Source organism: Octodon degus, unplaced genomic scaffold, assembly GCF_000260255.1.
Source record: "Octodon degus isolate 3935 unplaced genomic scaffold, OctDeg1.0 scaffold00036, whole genome shotgun sequence".
Taxonomy (NCBI): Eukaryota; Metazoa; Chordata; class Mammalia; order Rodentia; family Octodontidae; genus Octodon; species Octodon degus.
Window position 1 is genome coordinate 12586854 of NW_004524612.1, and position 18046 is coordinate 12604899.

Consider the following 18046-nt stretch of genomic DNA (forward strand, 5'->3'; position numbering starts at 1 on the left):
GCCTTCACGGGAGTAGCAGAGGCCGAGGCTGGGAATTTAGTGTGCATCGTAACCCAGGTTTAGTCATGCCAGTTCCGCGTCTGTGAGACAGAAGGTTGCCTTGTAGGGTACGTGGTAGACACGTGGGGACCGTCTGTGTGTTGCTGCACTTGGGAATTTGAACCCCTGCATTCATTCTTTTCTTTTTCCACTTGTCCGGTGCTATTAGGGGCAGCTGGCCATTTTCACTATATTTGTTAATTGGACATCAGATTTCTACAGGATCAGTGCACATCACCCAGGGCCTTGCCTCTTAGAGTTCAGTGTGGTGGTGCAGGCCTGTAATCCCACATTCTGGGAGGCTGAGGCAGGAAGACTGCAGGCCTGTAATCCCACATTCTGGGAGGCTGAGGCAGGAAGTCTGCAAGTTTCAGAAGTGTTGGGCAGCTTGTAACTTTGTGAGACCCTGTTTCCAAGTTAAAAAAAAATTAAAATGAAAAGGGCCAGGATGTAGTCCAGTGTGAAGGCCTTGGGTTCAGCTCCCAGTCCTGCCAGAAAAGGAAAGGGAGAAGAACAAGAGGTGGAGCAGAAGGAGAAGGTAGGTGTGGCCGTAGTCTGTGGGGCCCTCCAATTGGGATGTTTTGTGCATCTCCATTACCTACCTCAGCGGGTCCTACAACTGCTCTCTTTCCTGGAAATGGAGCCATTAGTGGCTTTAAATTGCATTTGACAAGAACACGTTCAGATGCCTCAGAACTGGCAAACAGCTCATCCTTCAGGTGCTGTTTCCTTGAAAGCATTCGGGGTACAGTGTGATGTGCTGCTGTGGCGAATGAGGCATAGGTTGTCTGAAAGGGGGGCAGGGCACCGTGTGTGTGTGTGTGTGTGTGTGTGTGCACATGTGCATGTGCAAGTGTGTGTGCATGTATACATGTGTGCGTGCGCGCATGTGCAAGTGTGTATGCATGTATGCATGTGTGCGTGTGTGCGTGCATGTGTGTGTGTGTGTGTGTGTGTGTGTGTGTCCATTGCATTGGTTTTTCCACTCTGCTTTGGTGGCTGTGCTTTGAGCTACATCTGGAGGATTTTTCCATTGTTCTGGCTTGGGCTTGGCCTCTGGTCTTCGTTCATGGGAGCTGACTGACTGTCAGGCATTTCTCAGCCCCCGCCTTGCGTTATTCTTCGTGAGTGCACTTGAGCCCCCGGCTGCTGTGAAGAAACGCGGCCCGCCAGCCCTGCATTTCCCAGCTTTGCTGGCGAGCCTGCGGGCGGCTGGTGTGGGGTCAGAGCCCACGAAGTTGAGACTTTTCCCTGGAGAGGAAAACCGCGCAGCTCTCGGGCCGCCAAGAAAGCGTCGGCATTGTGTTTAGAGAAGTGCAGAAAGGCCAATTAAGCCATTCCGGGGTTTATTATTATTAGTGGTAATCATTTCTGGCATGCAGCTCCCTGGTGTCTGTGGCCTGCCTGGGCTCCCTCACACTCGGTGTTTATAGAGTGGGGAGAGGAGCCCCAGGAGGGGCCAAGGCCCTGGTGATGGAGGTGGAGCCATGTTCTGTGGAGGCAGAGGCCTTGGATGTGACGGGGAATGCCTGCCCTGCTTTTGGGGGCTGAAGAACAGAAACAGAGTTGAGACACAACAAGGAGTGCTGACTCCATCAGGGAGTTCACACAGAACAAAGAAGTGAGCTGCAGTCCAAGCCCTCCTCCCTGTGCCCACCTCTTCTGTCCCTGCCCTCATCTTGACTTGGATGTGAGCCCTGGGTCCTTGTCATCCTTGGTCTAAGGAAGCAGGTTCTGGTCCTCAGTAGTCTTGGAAACGCTGACCCAGTTCTGGGTTTGCCAGAGGCTGAAAGCGGAGTTCTTTCTTCCTGGAGGGCCGTGTTCCCCTGCACGGAGGAAAGGGTGTCCAGGCTCTTGCTACCAGCGGCCACCCTTTTCGGAGCCCAACTTTGAAGGAGAAGTGCAGCTCTTTGTTTTAATCACTTAGCTATTGCTTCGGCGAAACATTGAGTATCCATAGTTTAGGAAGAGGCTTGTGAGCTCAGGTTTCCAGTGGGTCTGGTCTGTAGTCAGCTGGCTCCAGGGCAGAGATGACATGGTGGTGGGACCTGGCGGAGGGGAGCTGCTCGCAGCATGGTGACCAAGAGGGAGCGTGAGAAGTGAGGGGGAGAACACTCCCTGGCAGGTCACACTCAGGTCACCTCCAGCCAGGCCTGCCTCCCAGTAGCATGCGTAGCCATGGCCTCGTCAGCGCCTGAATCCACTGATGATCCCGTGGCATCCCTTGGCCTCGTCACCTTCTGGCAGCCCCACCTCTGAGCATGTGAGACTTTAAGGAACATTCCAGATCTAAATGTCCATCTCGTCCCAGTACTGGCCCTTCCTTTTTCTCTGGATTCCAAAGGACTGGGAAGCAGGTTGGGCGAGAGATTGCCAGTTAAGTGAGGACTCCGGGAAATGGGGACATGTGTCCTCAGATTTTCACAGACCATCAAGTACTTTTTTCCTCCAACCACCTTCGCTCTCATGAACCTTTTCAGGGATTAAAACCAGGAAACCTGTAGCATTTTGGATACTTTTTCTCAGACTTATCTGAACCTCACTTCTGAGTAGGACCCCGGCCCTGGCTGAGTGAGAGAGTCAGACCTAAGCAGACCTGTGGGCTGTTTCCCAGACTGGGCACCAGCAAGCCGTGAGAAGCTCTACTCCCCTGCCCGCTCACAGCCATCTGCATCTCATAAAGGGCTTTGGCAGTAGTGAGGCCTTCTCATTAGGTGGAGTTTTCCAATCTTGGGGTGAGCTGCAGGGGCCCGTTCAGCTGCACAGTGGGCAGGCCTCGAGGAGGTCAAGAACCCAGAGGTCCCTTGCAGACACCCTGAGCATTGGACCTTTCCTTCCCAGCACTTCCTTCAGGGCAGGCTCATGAGGCTCTGGAGCCCACCCTCCTGTCTGAGGACTGTCCCTGAGGGCCTGGAGTGGGCTGCCCGTCTGGCATCCCACACTCCCTGAATAGCGGCTCCTTTGTGGCATTCCTGAGGCAGGAGGGCACAGCCCTGTGGAGCCAGCTCCCTGAGAGGCAGGCAAAGAGGGTGTCCTGGAGCATTATCAAGTGATAAGGCTTTGAAAGGCTATAGAGAGCCAGGCAGGCGCATTCCTGACTGAGACCTGTTTGGCCCTGTCTTTGAAGACTGAAGCTCCGCTTTGTGACATGGAGTGGGGGTCAGCCCTGTGTCAGGGTCTGAGGAGACCAGGGGAGGAGAATTTGGTGACCTGAGATCTAATTCCAGCTCTGCTGCCTTTAATAAATTCTGAGATCATTTAATCAGTTTAACATACATTCATTGACTGGCTACTGTATGCAAGCAGGTAATTGATCTTCAGGGTATTACCATGAAGTAGGGAGAGAAATAACGGGGATGATGTATGAGTTGAGTCTTGTGTGGTGTTGGAGCAGGTCTGCTTTGGGTAGTGAGGGTGGTAACTGTTCCAGTGAGGAAGTTTGTTAGCTTTAAAATCCTTGAAGACAGAAGGGTTCCTTAGGTTCTTCTGCAAGAGAATGGTGAAAAGGTTCTGTTTCCATGCACTTCGTGCTGGGAGTCCCCAGAGTGGATGCAGGACTTGGGGAGGTGTTGCTGGTCAGCATAAGCCTGAATTCCAGCTGCCAGGCTCTGCTGAAAAGAGCTGGGTGGCTTGCTGAGAGCCTGATGTAAGGGAAGAATGATTTAAGAAACTAAAGCATTGGCGTGTTCGGAGGGTATAAATGGCTCACAACTTTCGGGCTCTCTGATTGGACAGAGAAGAGGACGTGATCCAGGCATCGAGGAGCTGCACTCTTTCTCAGACACTGTAATAAGCAATTGAAATTTGTAGAAATTGAAATCTCAGTGGCTTAGCTGTGCAAGGTTGTTGTGTCTCATACAAACAGTATCACCTGTGGAACTGATGCCTGTCTGGGTGGCTTTCTTCATAGGGGAATGCAGGGATCCAGGTGTCCCTTGGGTGGATCTGGAGGGCGATGTGATTGCTCTGAAAGCTAGGTGATGCACTTTTTCTTCATGGGGAGTCTTTTTGAGACAGGATTTCACTATGCACTTCAGGATGGTCTTGAACTTACCTTGTAGCTCAGGCTGGCCTTGAACCAACAGCAATCTTGCTTCAGCCTTCTGAGTGCTGGGATTATGGATAGACAACACTACGTGCTCAGCCTGGTGATGCCTCTCAGGATTTCCTCTCATTGGCTCTTAGTCAGAGAGGATTCACAGTGTGGCCAGGTCCATTGGTCACCATGAAAGGGGCGTCTAGGTGGCACTTAGGGGTCTAGGTGGGATTGGGTGCTTGGAAGCCTTCTGAGCTGGAGATTTTTACTGGAGATCAGCAGCCAGGAGGCAGAGGCCTGAAGGTGTTCGGGACACAGAGACAGGTGTATCAACTTCCATGAGCTGGGGACCTACGAAACTCTTGTGTGCATGCTCAGTGTGGACCTTCTGTGTGGGGGAACTTGACCTCACCACATCTGTCTCCTTGCCTGTGAGGCACAGCTGAGTCTCCTGGTGGAGTGCCTGCCTGTGGGTGGGGGTGCCTCCCAGGAAGCCTGGCCTCCTTCCACATGGCATCAGACTGAGCTTCCTGTGTTCTCATTATCAGGAACCGTGGTGTATGGTGAGCCTATCACCGCCAGCTTGGGGACCGATGGCTCCCACTATTGGAGCAAGAACTGGGCCAAGGCTGCCGCCTTTGTCACCTCCCCACCCCTGAGCCCCGATCCGACCACTCCAGACTTCCTGAACTCCTTGCTGTCGTGGTGAGTCCTGGTGACCTGCTCACACTTCTCATTCTGTCTCCTCAGACCATACTGACTCAGTCAGTGAGACATGGTGGCCACGGGCAGGGTTGAAAATAGACCCTTAGTCACCAAACTGGGATCTCTAGCAAGAACAAAGAATTAGCTCTATGTCATCTTCCTGGGAAGGCCTTCCTGATAAAGACCTGGGCCATCAGGACTATCAGCCAGAGAGTGTAAATGAGGTGTCCAAAGGATCCTACCCCACTCTCAGTGGTGTGGTGTCACCTTTCAAATACCTCACAGGACAGACTGAAGCACATAGTGTTACAATGAAGCTACAGCAGCATGTTGTGTGTTTCCTTCCAGTGGAGACCTCCAGGTCACTGGTAGTGCCCACTGTACCTTCAACACTGCCCAGAAGGCTGTAGGAAAGGACAACTTCACTCTGATTCCCGAGGGCACCAATGGCACTGAGGAGCGGATGTCTGTCATCTGGGATAAGGCTGTGGTAAGGAGCACCAGCCTTAGTCTTCACCTGCCTCCTCTGTGGGTTGTGGGGCTCATGCTGGCCTTGACATGCAAACGAAGAACATTCTAGAAGTTAGCACTTGTGTGGCAGGGTTTCTTAGGTTTGGGAATCCACATCCACTCTTGATGGGTACTTTTCTCCTAAATATTACACATAGCTCATCATTATCATCTACGGAGACTTCAGTATGAGATGTGGTGAGAACATGAGGAATATAAAAATTAACATTACTACAGTGAAAGTACGTTGACAATAATCCTTCTCAGATCCTCCCTCTTGCTTTGGACATGCTTATCCCATACTGTTGCTGCTTTCTGAAGCAGTTCTGGAAGCCCTCTTTCGTTGGTGTCTTTAGTTGGGCTGTCATGGCTGCTTCTGTGTCCTGAATTGATTCAAAATCATTTATTGCAATTTCTGTCAGATGAAAACATTACAGTGTGCCGTCATCCAAGTCATTTACTGGATTTGGCATCATGTGACTTCTTGTTCTTCCCCCAAAAGAAAGGTCATTTTGGAAGGATTTAGGACATCAAGGCAGCCATGAGAGTTCAAAAACAGATAATCATGAAAGAGAACTTTCAGAATTTCTTCAGAAAGTGGCAAGAATTCAGGATGTATTCGAAACTAGGGAGGATTTTGTGTGGGATTCACTCTAATAAGTAAAAAAAAAAAATTAAACATTCACCATATTTTGTGATCATACCCTGTGTAACTCCTGTCAGTGAGGAAGAAGTTTCCCTAGCCACTGGGTGTCATTCTCAGTTAACATTTGGGCGATGGGACTATGTTTCCTCAAGAGAATCTGAGAGGGTTTCTACTGAACACAGGCTTCTGATCAGCTTGGCTGAACCACACCTTCACCTTTTGGCTTTTTAATTTTAACATGTAATAACTAGTTTCCTGTTTTTTTTTTTTTTTTTTTTTTTTAGGCCATTTTAGATTATGTAAATTAAAAACACTTTGTTGGGCTGGGGAGATAGCTCAGCAGTCTAAGTGCCTACCTGGCAAGCACTAGGACCCGGGATTGATCCCTGGTACCACAGGCTGTGATGGCCCTGGAACCCTAGTGCCTCATGCTGGCCACCGAGATGCAGCGTGGCGGCACTCCTATAATCCCAGAACTGGGGAGGCTGAGACAGGAGAATTACTATGAGTCTGGGCTGGGTAGTGAGGCCCTGTACCAAATAAATAAATAATTAAAAAAATAATAAAATAAAGTCACCGTGTTTCAGATATAACTATAATGGATATTTTGGTGAATGTCTTCTCATTTTTTGCTAATGCCCAAATGTGCAAATGTGTATGCTATGAGCAATTGCAAATCGCATTAGCATTATTCATACTGTTTTTTGGATTCTTTGTTTTTTGGCTTCTTTTTTGTTTTGTTGTTTGGTACTGGGAATCGAACTCATGATCTTACACTTGCTGGGCAGGTGCTGTGCCACTGAACTATATCCTCGGCCTATGTATTGGTAAACACTAATATATCATGAAGAAATTTCTCCTTTTTTTTTTTTTTTTTTTTTTGAACTGGGGATTGAACTCAGGCCTTTGCACTTGCCAGGGAAGCACTTATTCCACTGAGCCATCTCCCCGGCCCTCATCTATAATCCTTTGGTGAGGCATTTGTGGTGCTTCAAGTGCTTTCTCTGGGTCAGGCATCTCTGCATGCACATCCCTGGACACATCCTTATGTATGTTTGTAGGAAGCATTTCTAGAAGTAGCATTGCTGAGTCAAAAGTGTATATATTTTTAAAGGTGTTACCATATATTATTAAAGCCCCTTTCCAGAGAAATCGCACCACTTCCTGTGCCACCGACAATGTAGGGCATTCCCAGTTTTTTCTTCAGGCCAAACAAGTTTTCTCACTATGAGCACCAAGACAGAGGGTTGCTGAACCGCCAAGTGCATTCCGAGTCTCATTGCTTAGCACTTACTTTCTTTAACTACCGATGAGCATGATTATTTTGCAGAGGCCTCTTGGCCATTTGTGTCTTTTTTTCCCTCTCTTTTGTGGTAATCCTGGAATTTTCCTCCCGCTTAATGCAAGCTCATTTCCTTTGCCCGTTGTGCTGCTGAATTTTGAGGAAAGGTGATTGGCCCCTACGACATAGCTTGTGTGTCCTGCTGTATGCCACACATGAGACGCCAGCCTGGGTTAAGACTTGTAGGCTGGCGGGACAGGACTCAGGTCTGTGCCTGTATTTTACTGAGGGGGCCATTTATTTTTCATTTTATTTTTGTTTAAAGCATCTTTTTTATTATTATTATTATTTTTTACATTTATTTAGCGTGTGTGTGTGTGTGTGTGTGTGGCCAGCCCAGCCCACCAGGGGGAGGGGCTGGCCGGCATGTGGTGCTGGGGGATCAAACTGCGGTCCCTGTGCTTTGCCAAGCTTGTTCCAAGTAGGTGCTTTAGACCACTGAGCCATCTCTCCAGCCCCGAGGGGGCCATTTAAGTTGTGTGTGTCAAAGTGTATGCCTTTGTATTGCTAGGTAGTGTTCTACTCTTCAAAGTTGTGACCCTTGCTGTGTTTGTGTACACACGTGCGTGTGTATGTGTGTGCGTGTGTGCATGCGTGCACCTGTGTATTTTTCAGGTCACTGGGAAGATGGATGAGAACCAGTTTGTGGCTGTGACCAGCACTAATGCGGCCAAAGTCTTCAACCTTTACCCCCGGAAAGGCCGCATCGCCGTGGGATCCGATGCAGACCTGGTCATCTGGGACCCTGACAGCATGAAGACCGTCTCGGCCAAGACACACAACAGTGTAAGGCTCACCATGCATGCTTGGTCCACAGGATGGAAGAGGGGGGCGGGAGAGGCCCCCCAGGGCTTCTGCAGCGACTGTGCTGGGTGAGAGTGACTTTTCCCGTGGCTGTAGTGTGCAGTTTGCTGAGAAGAAAAACAGTTCTTTCATTAATTTAGTGAGATGGGTAAGCCCATTCCTCTGGTCTGTTGTAGGATCTTGGCCTCCCGATCCTTAGATTTTCAAGAGTCCCCGAAATGACACTGAATCGTCAGAAGTTTCTAGAAGTCACTCACATTCCATTCTTTATGGTTTAGTGCAGCATCTCTTATGATACTCGATTAAGTGACCTGTTGTAGCTTTCTGTCACTGTCACAGAATACTTGAGATAAATCGGCTACAAGGACAATGGTGTCTTGTGGCTCATGAGTTCAGAGGTTCCAATTCACGGTCAGCTGGCGCCACCGTTTCTCTGCTTATGGCGAACGGAGTGGTGGAGAGAGCTGCTCACATCACGGCGCCCAAGAGGCAGAGAGAGAAAGGGGGAGAGACAGAGAGGCAGAGCCCAGAGACCGTATCTAGTCCCTAAGGTCTCCTCCTTATGGTCCACTCTCTTCACTAGATCCTACCTTCTGTTTCCATCCCATCCTAATAGTGCACCACCTTCTGACTACTCCTCTTGATGAGCCGAGAGTCCTCATGACCAGTCATTTCCCAGAAGCCCATCAGCAGCAAGGCCTTCAGTACAAGGGACCTTTCTCAGGAGCACTTTGGATCCTAGTAATAACGCAACCTAAATAAAGCTGTCCAGTGTCCAGGCCTGAGATGTGCACTGGTCACTTCCACTTTTAGATGCCATGTTTTCTTGTGTCCAGCCACTCTCGCTGACTGTCCTAAAGGACCTGGTGAGCTTTGACTTCTCCCACATAGCAGAATACTCTCAGCCACTTGTTCTTGACTGAAGGTCTGCTCTTGCCTCTTGGTCTGGGCTCCACAGCTTGGGGTGCATGGTATGCCAGTGTTTCAGGTCCTCAGCTGAGATTGAAGTGTTCAGCAAGATCTCTGGGTGTCCCATGATTAACGAAGTGATAGATGCCATTGATTGCTGACTAAAAAATCATGTCCCTATGTCTGGGTTACTTTTCTTTCATTGCTGGGACAGAATACCCAGTACCCCAATTAAGGAAGGAAAGATTTATTTGGCTCATAACTAGTGGTAGTTGCAGTCCATACTCAGCTGGCTCCAAGGCAGAATGGCACATGGCAGAGGGCAGCAGTTCATGGTGGCAGGAAACAGCAAAATAGCAAGAGCAAAAAGGCAGGAGCAGCGGCCGTGGCCGAGAGCAAGCGTCTCTCCCTTCCTTGTGTTGCATTCAGGTTATCTGTGGGTGTGGCGCTCACACCCATCGTCTGCCCTGGATCGAGAATTAATGACAACCTTTAGAAGTCTACCCCATGGCTGCACGAGGCTTTGGGGGACAACTAGACACAAACCTTCACACCCTGCTAAACTGAGAAAGCGTGGACCAGGAGAGCCCTTTGGAGAGTCTTGCTTTGGCCAGAGTGTTTTGTGTCCTGATTTCACTTGAATCTTGAGGCAAATTTGTAATGAATGGGGAGGATGTTTGGGATGAAATTCAAAATAGAAAGCCAGTTCTATAGGGAATATGACTCTAGGCCACCCCTTCCCCCCAGGATGGCCTGGGGTGGCAAGGACAGATACCAGCCCAGTGCTGTGGTGGCGTGGGTAGGTTCTGACATCTGTGTGTGGCGGGACTGGGCTCTGCTGGGTCCAGATCCCATCTTACTTGGAGAGGGGGCTTGGGCCACCTTCCAGCTTCTGTGGCACCTGTGGGTACCAGGGTGGTGGTGGATTCTCGGAAGGGAGCTCAGCTCCTTATTTATAGCCTTCTCCCTTCTTCCCCCGTGGCAGCGTGGCCAGTGGCTGCACCCATTCATGACCATGCTCGGGGGTCCCCCCGCAATGTCCTTGTGGTGAACTCACTTCCTCAGATGACTCTTAACTTCGCCTCCCCCTTCATCTGTCTTCTGAGCGTCCCCATAAAGGCACTGGTATTATTATGCCAAGTGGGAAGATAAATAACGGAGGTGTAGAGAGCTTAAGTGACCAGTCTAATGTTACATAGCGATTTTGCGGTTGGGCCAGAATTAGAACCTGAAATTGTTCCGGCTGTTCCCTGCCAGACGGCAGCTTCTTTCTCAGTCAAGGTTGAGTGGATAGAATGCTGCTCGCCCTTGCAAGGCCGCTTCCCAGAGGTGAGGAGAAGGGCAGATAAGGCTCCTGATGTGTCACAGACCGCCGGGCTGGGCGCTTGGATTTGGGTTCTCCGTGGGAATGACAGAGAGGAAACGTGAAGGAGGGAATGTTCTGGAAGGCAGATCCCATTCCTCCCGAGTCCCATCCAGACCTTTTCCCAGCAGTGCCACTGGAGGTGACCCTAAGAATGTTGACCCCGGTGGGCATGGTGGCAACTTCCTGTAACCTGAGCACTCTGGAAAGCAGAAGCAGGAGGATCATGTGTTTGAGGCCAGCCTGGGCAATTTAGTGAGACCTCTCAGAATCTAAAACAAACAAACCGAAAACCCTAAACAGGCTGGGGATGTGGTTTGATGTGAAGGGCCCCATCCACTCCCCAGTACCCAACCTCGGGGTACATGTGTGCTCGGCTGGGTGGGGCAGTGGCTGCTCATAGGAGAGTCGTTTTCCTGACTTTTGGGCAACATTTACAAACACACTCTCCCCTCATTTTCCTTCCATGCAGTTAGTTTTCTTTCAAACTTGGAGCTGTAGGGAAGGCGATTCCAGGCTCAAGGCTGGGAAGGGAGGACATGGAAGTGGCTGGGGTGATGGGGGCGACAGGGACCCTGTCCCTGGGCAGTGGGTGATGCTTAGCGGTCAGGCACCCACTTCAAAGCTGACCGTGTTGGGTCCCCTCCTGCAGGCACTGGAGTACAACATCTTCGAGGGCATGGAGTGCCGTGGCTCCCCGCTCGTGGTCATCAGCCAGGGCAAAATCGTCCTGGAGGACGGCACCCTGCATGTCACGGAGGGCTCTGGGCGCTACATCCCCCGGAAGCCGTTCCCTGACTTTGTTTACAAGCGTATCAAGGCAAGAAGCAGGGTGAGTGGCTTTGTTCTTAGGGTTTTTTTGAATTCATGCAGTGAGTTCAGTTCCACAAACACTTGTTTTTAATCATGTTGAGTCAGAACCGTGAGCTCTGTGGGGGCAGGTAGAGGGATAAGAAGATTCTGCTCTTTTTATTTCTGAAACTTAAAGTACTGTTGGAGGAGTTAGAGATGTCCAGAGCTAGCCAGGACAAAGTAAGAATGCAGTAGGTGGGCCGAGGAGATGGCTCAGTGGAATAAGCACTTCCCTGGCAAGCGCAAGGGTCTGAGTTCAGTCCTCAGTTCTGCCAAAAATAAGAATGCAGTAGGTGCCCTGGTAAGGGTATGGGGTGGGGGTTAGAGGGAACCAGCATTGAGGGGTCATGGAAGAAAGTGTCAGGGGAGAGGGCATTTTGAGTTGGGTTTTAAAGATTAAGTAGGAGATTGTCAAGTCAAAAAAGGCAGCTAAATAAACCAGGCAGAGAGAATGTCCTAAGCATGGGAAATGTACAGGGTACTCAAGGCATGGTGGACAGTCCCTGGCCACCAGCCCACCTGGGCAAGGAAGCATCGGAGCTGTACGGAAATTCTAGGAGAATGGGACTGGCGGGGCTGTTTGGGGCGTATCTTGAGCTTGGCACCAGTACTTCCTCACAGCAGGTCTGAGTGATTGTGACGGGCTCTAAAGTGGAAGGACTTTGGGGGACAAATCATAAGCAGACCTTGCCAGTTCTTGTACAATGCCCAGTGTCAATGAGCACGTTGTGGGGAGCTGGGCCTTGCTGCTGGTCACCAGGAGAATCTACCGTAGTAAGCGAAGTGTCCCCCAGGGCAATGTTCTTTCCCATGGGGGGTGGCCTCAGCGGGGGGTGCTTGTGTTCTGCAGCTGGCGGAGTTGAGAGGGGTCCCTCGTGGCCTGTATGATGGACCTGTGTGCGAGGTGTCCGTGACGCCCAAGACGGTCACTCCGGCCTCCTCGGCGAAGACGTCTCCCGCCAAGCAGCAGGCCCCGCCAGTGCGGAATCTGCACCAGTCCGGATTCAGCTTGTCTGGTGCGTGGGCTGAGGGGCAGGGCGGGAGCGCGTGTCCTGGACTTGTGTCCTTACAGCAGGGGTCCAGCTGGGGCTCAGAGCGTCAAGATCAGTGTGTGGCTGTCCCGCCCACACCACGATTCCCGTCCTGTGCACTGTACCCATGACGCAGAGGTCGGAGTTCTCACGTTACGCCCACCAGCAAGAAGGGCGTTGTGGGAGCCCTGGGCGGGGGGCCTGGGGTTGCAGCCCCCTGCTTTGGAGCTACGTGTGGCTGTGTGTCTCTCTCCTCATCTGCATGACGGGTTTTATAGTCGTGGGTCCTTGTCGGGCGGGGGCGGGGGGCGGAGAAATTTGACATCTCGGAAATGCTTAAAACACAGCCATTGTAGAACTTAGCTTTTGGGTCCACGAGCTATGCGACGTTTCCCTGAGAGAGGAAGCGGTCCGGGTTTCAGTTTCCTTGTGTACTCTTCCTGTCCCTCCCTTGGTCCATGACCGGGCTCTGTTCTCCCTACTGCCCTGAATCGCAGGTAGGTACCCGGAGTCCACGACAGTAAAGCTCATCCGGTGGATGTTTCTTATCAGAGCTGTTGGTTATTGGAGGGGTACGGTGTGTGCCATTTTGGGGTTGCCCGTGTTCAAAAAATGTAGTAAGAGTGAACTTTAATTTTCTTATAAAGTGGAATGTCTGCCACGGTATCTGTGTTCCCCTCGCTCTCTGGCTGTGCCCATAGAAGGCTCAGGTTGGTGCGAGGGTATCAGAAGTGCTTGGAGGCAGAAATGCTTTGAAGTCCGAATTTTTACAAATTTTGGAATATTTGCCTATGCATAATGAAGTATCATGGATAGGACCAAGTCTAAACACAAAATTTATTTCTATTTCACACATACCCTATATGCCTAGACTGATGGTGCTTTGTACAGTATCTTTCGTGCAGCTGGATTTCCCTTGTGATCCTGTCCCATGAGGTCAGCTGTGGGATTTTCCACTAGTATCATTTTGGTGTTAACAAAGTTTAAAATTCTGTACCATTATGGGTTTTTAAGTTGCTGTGCTCAGCCTGTACTGCTGTTGCTTCTACTTTCTGTCATACGCGCAGGATTGGGGGAACTGAATGTCAGAGAGGCTGTACTCTATTTGACCAGTAGAAATGGAGACTGGGTGTAGCCTGATATGTAGGCGGCTTTGCTTTTTGGCAGCCCTGGGAATTGAACCCAGGGCTTTGCATGTGTTAGGCAGGTATTCTCTCTCTGAGCCACATCCACAGTTATCATTAATGACATGTAGTTATCATTAATAGGTTGCTTACCTGGCTGTAGAACCTGCGCAGCCCCAGGGACTGCATCTACCACACACGGTTCTTGGGCAAGCCCAGCCCATTGCATTTCCATAGTCTGAATGTTTTGTGAGCTTCTGAGAAAGGAACCAAGCCTCTGCCTGCCCCTTCTCCTGAGCTGTGTGGCTTGGGTTTGAGCTGTGGATCCTCATCTCTCTCCTCTTCTCTCCTCTCCAGGTGCCCAGATTGATGACAACATTCCTCGCCGCACCACCCAGCGCATCGTGGCGCCCCCTGGTGGCCGTGCCAACATCACCAGCCTGGGCTAGAGCTCCTGGGCCTGTTGCACTGGGCATGAGGGATGGGACACCTGAGGACATTCTGAGACTTCCCTCTTCTAATTGTTCTCCTTTTTTTTTTTTTTTTAAAGAGCCTGTGATAGTTGCTGTGAGCAGCCAGTTCCCGGGGCTCCCTGTCAGGCCCCACGCTCTGCCTCTCACCTGGAGTTACTGAATTCGCTCACCCACTTTCCCGTCCTCCCATCCATAAACTCCACACCCAAGCTTAGCACACACTTTACACAGAGCTGTGTCCAACACTAGACATGCGCCACAGAGCAGGTCCCCAGGGGGCTCCTCGTCCTGCCCTCGGCCTCTGCATCTTCCTTGTCATGGGAAGATACAGTGAATTGCCCTGAGCTGCCTTTTTGTCTTTTTTCTTTTTACATTTTTAAAAAGGCTGTTTTTTTTTGTGGTTGTTTTTGTGGGGCTAGGGAGGGTTTGGGGGACAGGAGAGAGTTCTTTTCTTTTTAAATACTAAATTGGGAAGCAATTCAATATTAATAACACAGGGTTTGAACTGGACATCCTAATGATGCAGTTACGTAACCATCTCGCTCTTTCGGATGGTAGGCGAGTTCTTTTTGTCCCTCCTGAGTAGCTCCAGAGTGTCCACTTTGTTCTTCTGGGTCATCTGTTGAGAAAGGCCAAGTTTTCTATTTTGGCCTAGATTTTTGCAGCAGATGAGAGCTTTTGAGGATTCTACTTGCCGTGTTTCCACCCTCTCTCTTGCTCGCTCTAGCTTTTTTGTTCATGAATATTTCAGATGCCTGTGTCTTGCTTCGTATTTCCTCCAGCCCTTGTCTCTGAGGCTGGGTTTCCCCCTCCTGCTCTCACTGCTTTTCTGATTGCCAGGTGTCCCATGTCCCTGTGGTCAGAACCTGCCCAGAAGGACTCGCACTTTTCCCCGGTGTCCATAGTCCTGTGTCCTCCTGGTCCTGTAGGACTGGTGCTACCTGCCCATGGTCACAAGTTGGTGTGTGTGAGCTTGAGTCACTTGCCAGGTGCAGGGATGGCTGGGTCTCACCCAGGCCGACGCCTGGGGCCTAGCGGGTCACACAGTGTGGGCCTGACGGGTGGGCTGCCGAATGTTGACTGTTTCACCACATACTACTGACTGGTGAAAGAGAAATGGTGAACCAGCCCGGCACCAAGGTCACCTGGGCTCCAGCTGCCTACAGGCTCCCTGGGGCAGTGCCTGTGCCAGTCTGGCCGCCAGGGTATGCTTTTGCCCCATTAGGGATCTTTTGGGTTCTGGAACACAGCAAGGAAAATACCATCTTCTTAATCTCAAGCAACTATTTCACAAGTGACACTGCAATGCAAGGTGACCTTATAAACTCAGAAATCCCTCGGAAAATTCAGCTGAAAGCCCATTTTACTTTGCAAGACGGGGAAATAATCTGTTTTATGAACCATGGATCATGGTGGGCTCCTATGGGGGAGAAGATCTTACAAACAGAGGGTGCAGTTCCCTCGGAGACTATGGGCGACCTCGCACCTGTGCCCTGCCCTGTCCCTGCTTCAGCCACCCCTTTGTGCTAACGGGCTTCTTGCTGTCCCTGCTGACCGTGTCATGTTTCTTTTCAGACACGTTTAGAGGTCCTTGTGAGCAATGTGAGGTTCCTCGACCTATGAACCAAGTCGGGCTTTGTAAAGCGAAGCATCTCGTAGTGGGTCGTCGCTGCGCGGAGCCCCCCTGCCGCCACACATTTTTGCCTTTGGGGTTTATGGTTGGGGTTTTGGTTTGTTGTTGTTGTTTATTTGCTGTTTTAAAGGTCAATTGCACTTTTTTTTTTTGCTAAGGAAAAGAATTGGTTGACTTAATATATTTGCTTTTTTTTCTCACCTGTACTTAGAGGAAATTCGAAGAAGTTGGAAAAGAAATTTTTGTTTCAATTCTGAGAAACACACGCAGCTCTTCAGTATTTGCTTGTCTTCCTGTCTTTCCCACACCGGGTCATGGTCATTTTGTTTTTTTCGATTATTTTCTTTAAAAAACAAAAAGAAAAAAAAAAGCCCTGCAGTTTAAAACCTGAACATTCGCACAGGCTGTGTACGCATGCTTACCTGTTGGCTTGCTTTGTGTGTCTGTTAATGGATGTCCTACGTAAGTGCTAAAATACATGGACAGTGTCTCAGAACTGGGTGACCGCAGTGACTTGACGCTCACAGTGTAGGAGTTAATGCTAGATGGCTTCTAATCTTTGAAATTGTGATTGTGACTCATGAGTGGAGGACCTTCCAGTGCTAAAGCTGATCATGTGTGTAACCCGAGGAGTACTTTTGGGTTTTGTTTCCTTGTTTTTGTTTTTGTAACCACTCACTGTCTTAATGGCAAAATAATTATGGTAAAACAACAAGTCTCGTGTTTATGACTCCTTAAGAACTCTGTTCTATTACCATGGATCGCCTAATAAAGCAAACTGTGGTTGTTTCGGGGCCGTGTCTGTGTTGAGAGGTCTGGGGTGGTGCTTGGCCGCTGGTGATGTCTCCCCACCAGAATGGGTCACAGGAGGCCCTCACCTCGCTTTGTTTTGGAGGCTCCAGGTTCAAGAGCTCTTCACTCCCTCTCACAGCTTGCTTTGTCCAGGCCACAGGAAATCTCATTCTGAGGGAACCCACCACCTGTGGCGTATGCAGTACCCGAGTGCCGTAACCGTGTAGACTTCAGCCCAGAAGTTCAGTTTGAGTGTGGCCTCCCCACTGGGCTCTGGGCCTCCCTACAGCTCCCTCGCCCATGGAATCCTCGGGGTGCCTGGGTGTGTGGAAGATCAAGGAGGGAGGCTGGCTGGCTTGTTGTACCTGTGTCCCCATAGAGGAGCTGATGGGACACCAGGATGTAGAACATTGCCCAGCAGGCTGGGTTTGGGGTTCCAGTCACCCTGTTAACGGACAGCCTTGGCTCTGAGAGGAGTGTATGAAGAGGGTTTGTACTCTGGGCTCCGTGGGCGCGTTCCGTGGTTGAAGTCATTTTCTCTCCCCCTTTCTCCTTTGCCCAACCCTGTTTTGTGGGTGGGGAGCCCAGGGCTTGGCACCTGCTGGTCAAGTGCTCCAGGGTACATTGAGCTACCCCCTAACCCCAACCTTTACTCCCTCTTTTTGTTTTCTGTCCAAACAGGACATGGGGTGGCTTGCAAAAATATATACACGATATTATAATTTTTATAAAGTGTTTGTGTGAAAGGAAAATCAGAGTAAGAAAAATAAATAAATTAAGGCCTGTGGGAGGTAGTATACGATGCCCAAGCCTGTGAGCTTGTTAGGGACCTCTGAGTGCTTAGAAGTGGCCCGCAACAGCGCTGACAGTGACCGGAGGAGAAGCAAGAAGTGAGGCCTTCAGAAGAGGTCCAGTGGATCCTACTGCTCATTCTGGGGCAAAGCCTGGGCCCTTGTGTGATCGAGTGAGATCAAATCCGCCTAAGAGAGGGGAACAGGGAGTCTCACCCCCCTGTAAGGGACCTGTGACATGAGAGAGAACAGACTGCAGACCCATGGCCTCCTGGGGACTTTATCCACCTCCCAGGTGGGCCTGGGCACAGCTCACATGTGCCCCATGTCTACCTGACCTCAGGCACAGCTGCCCAGTGAGGGCACAGCAGCTGGGAGTGAGTGCTGCAGAGAGGCCCGCGTGGACGCTGCAAGTGGACCTAGGCCTCCGAGCAGGGCAGTGGGGCACCGAGACCAACGCGAGCCTGGAAGGCGGCCGGGCCGTGGTCAGGAACATCTCCATGATGCAGGGCCAAAGGTTCTCTGGGTGGGCCTCCAGAGAGGGAGCAGGGCCGCTGGCGCCCTGGGGCTGAGCACGGGGCCAGCTGTGACGCCTCGCTGGTGTGGCTGACTAGGGACACATTGTAGAGCGAAGCACCCTTCTCTGGCGTGTGTGTTCTGCCCCAGAAGCGGAGCTCTGCCTTCCTGACCCGCTGAGATGGGGGTAGGTGCTGCTTAGGGCTTTTTTCAGAAGGCTGCTGCCCTCTCTAGGGCAAGGGGTAAGGTAGGTGGGAGTGGGCTGGGGTTGAGCCCAGGGCCCTCACGCTGAGCTACGCCCTCAGCACTTTGTATTTTTGGAGACGGGCTCATCAAGTTTCTGAGTTGTCTGGAATGGGCTCATTCTCCTCCTTCAGTCACGTGGGGAGGTGATATATTCTGTCCAGTTGAGTTCTCCGTGTAGGACCCAGGGCTCAAGTCCAGGCTCAAGCCCAGCCTTCCTTCACCCTTGGGTAAAGG

At 50.8% G+C, this 18046-nt stretch overlaps 1 protein-coding gene across 1 annotated transcript in view; it reads left to right on the plus strand.

Annotated features, from left to right (window-relative positions):
- Positions 1 to 16267, plus strand: part of Dpysl2 (dihydropyrimidinase like 2) — a 61958-nt gene extending 45691 nt beyond the window's left edge. Inside the window, exons 9-14 of the mRNA XM_004630681.2 lie at positions 4624 to 4780; positions 5129 to 5270; positions 7894 to 8064; positions 11007 to 11186; positions 12057 to 12222; positions 13719 to 16267. Of these exons, the coding sequence (XP_004630738.1) occupies positions 4624 to 4780; positions 5129 to 5270; positions 7894 to 8064; positions 11007 to 11186; positions 12057 to 12222; positions 13719 to 13810 (908 nt within the window). The 3' untranslated portion in view covers positions 13811 to 16267. The remainder of the gene's footprint in view (positions 1 to 4623; positions 4781 to 5128; positions 5271 to 7893; positions 8065 to 11006; positions 11187 to 12056; positions 12223 to 13718) is intronic.
- Positions 16268 to 18046: the final 1779 nt, after the last annotated feature.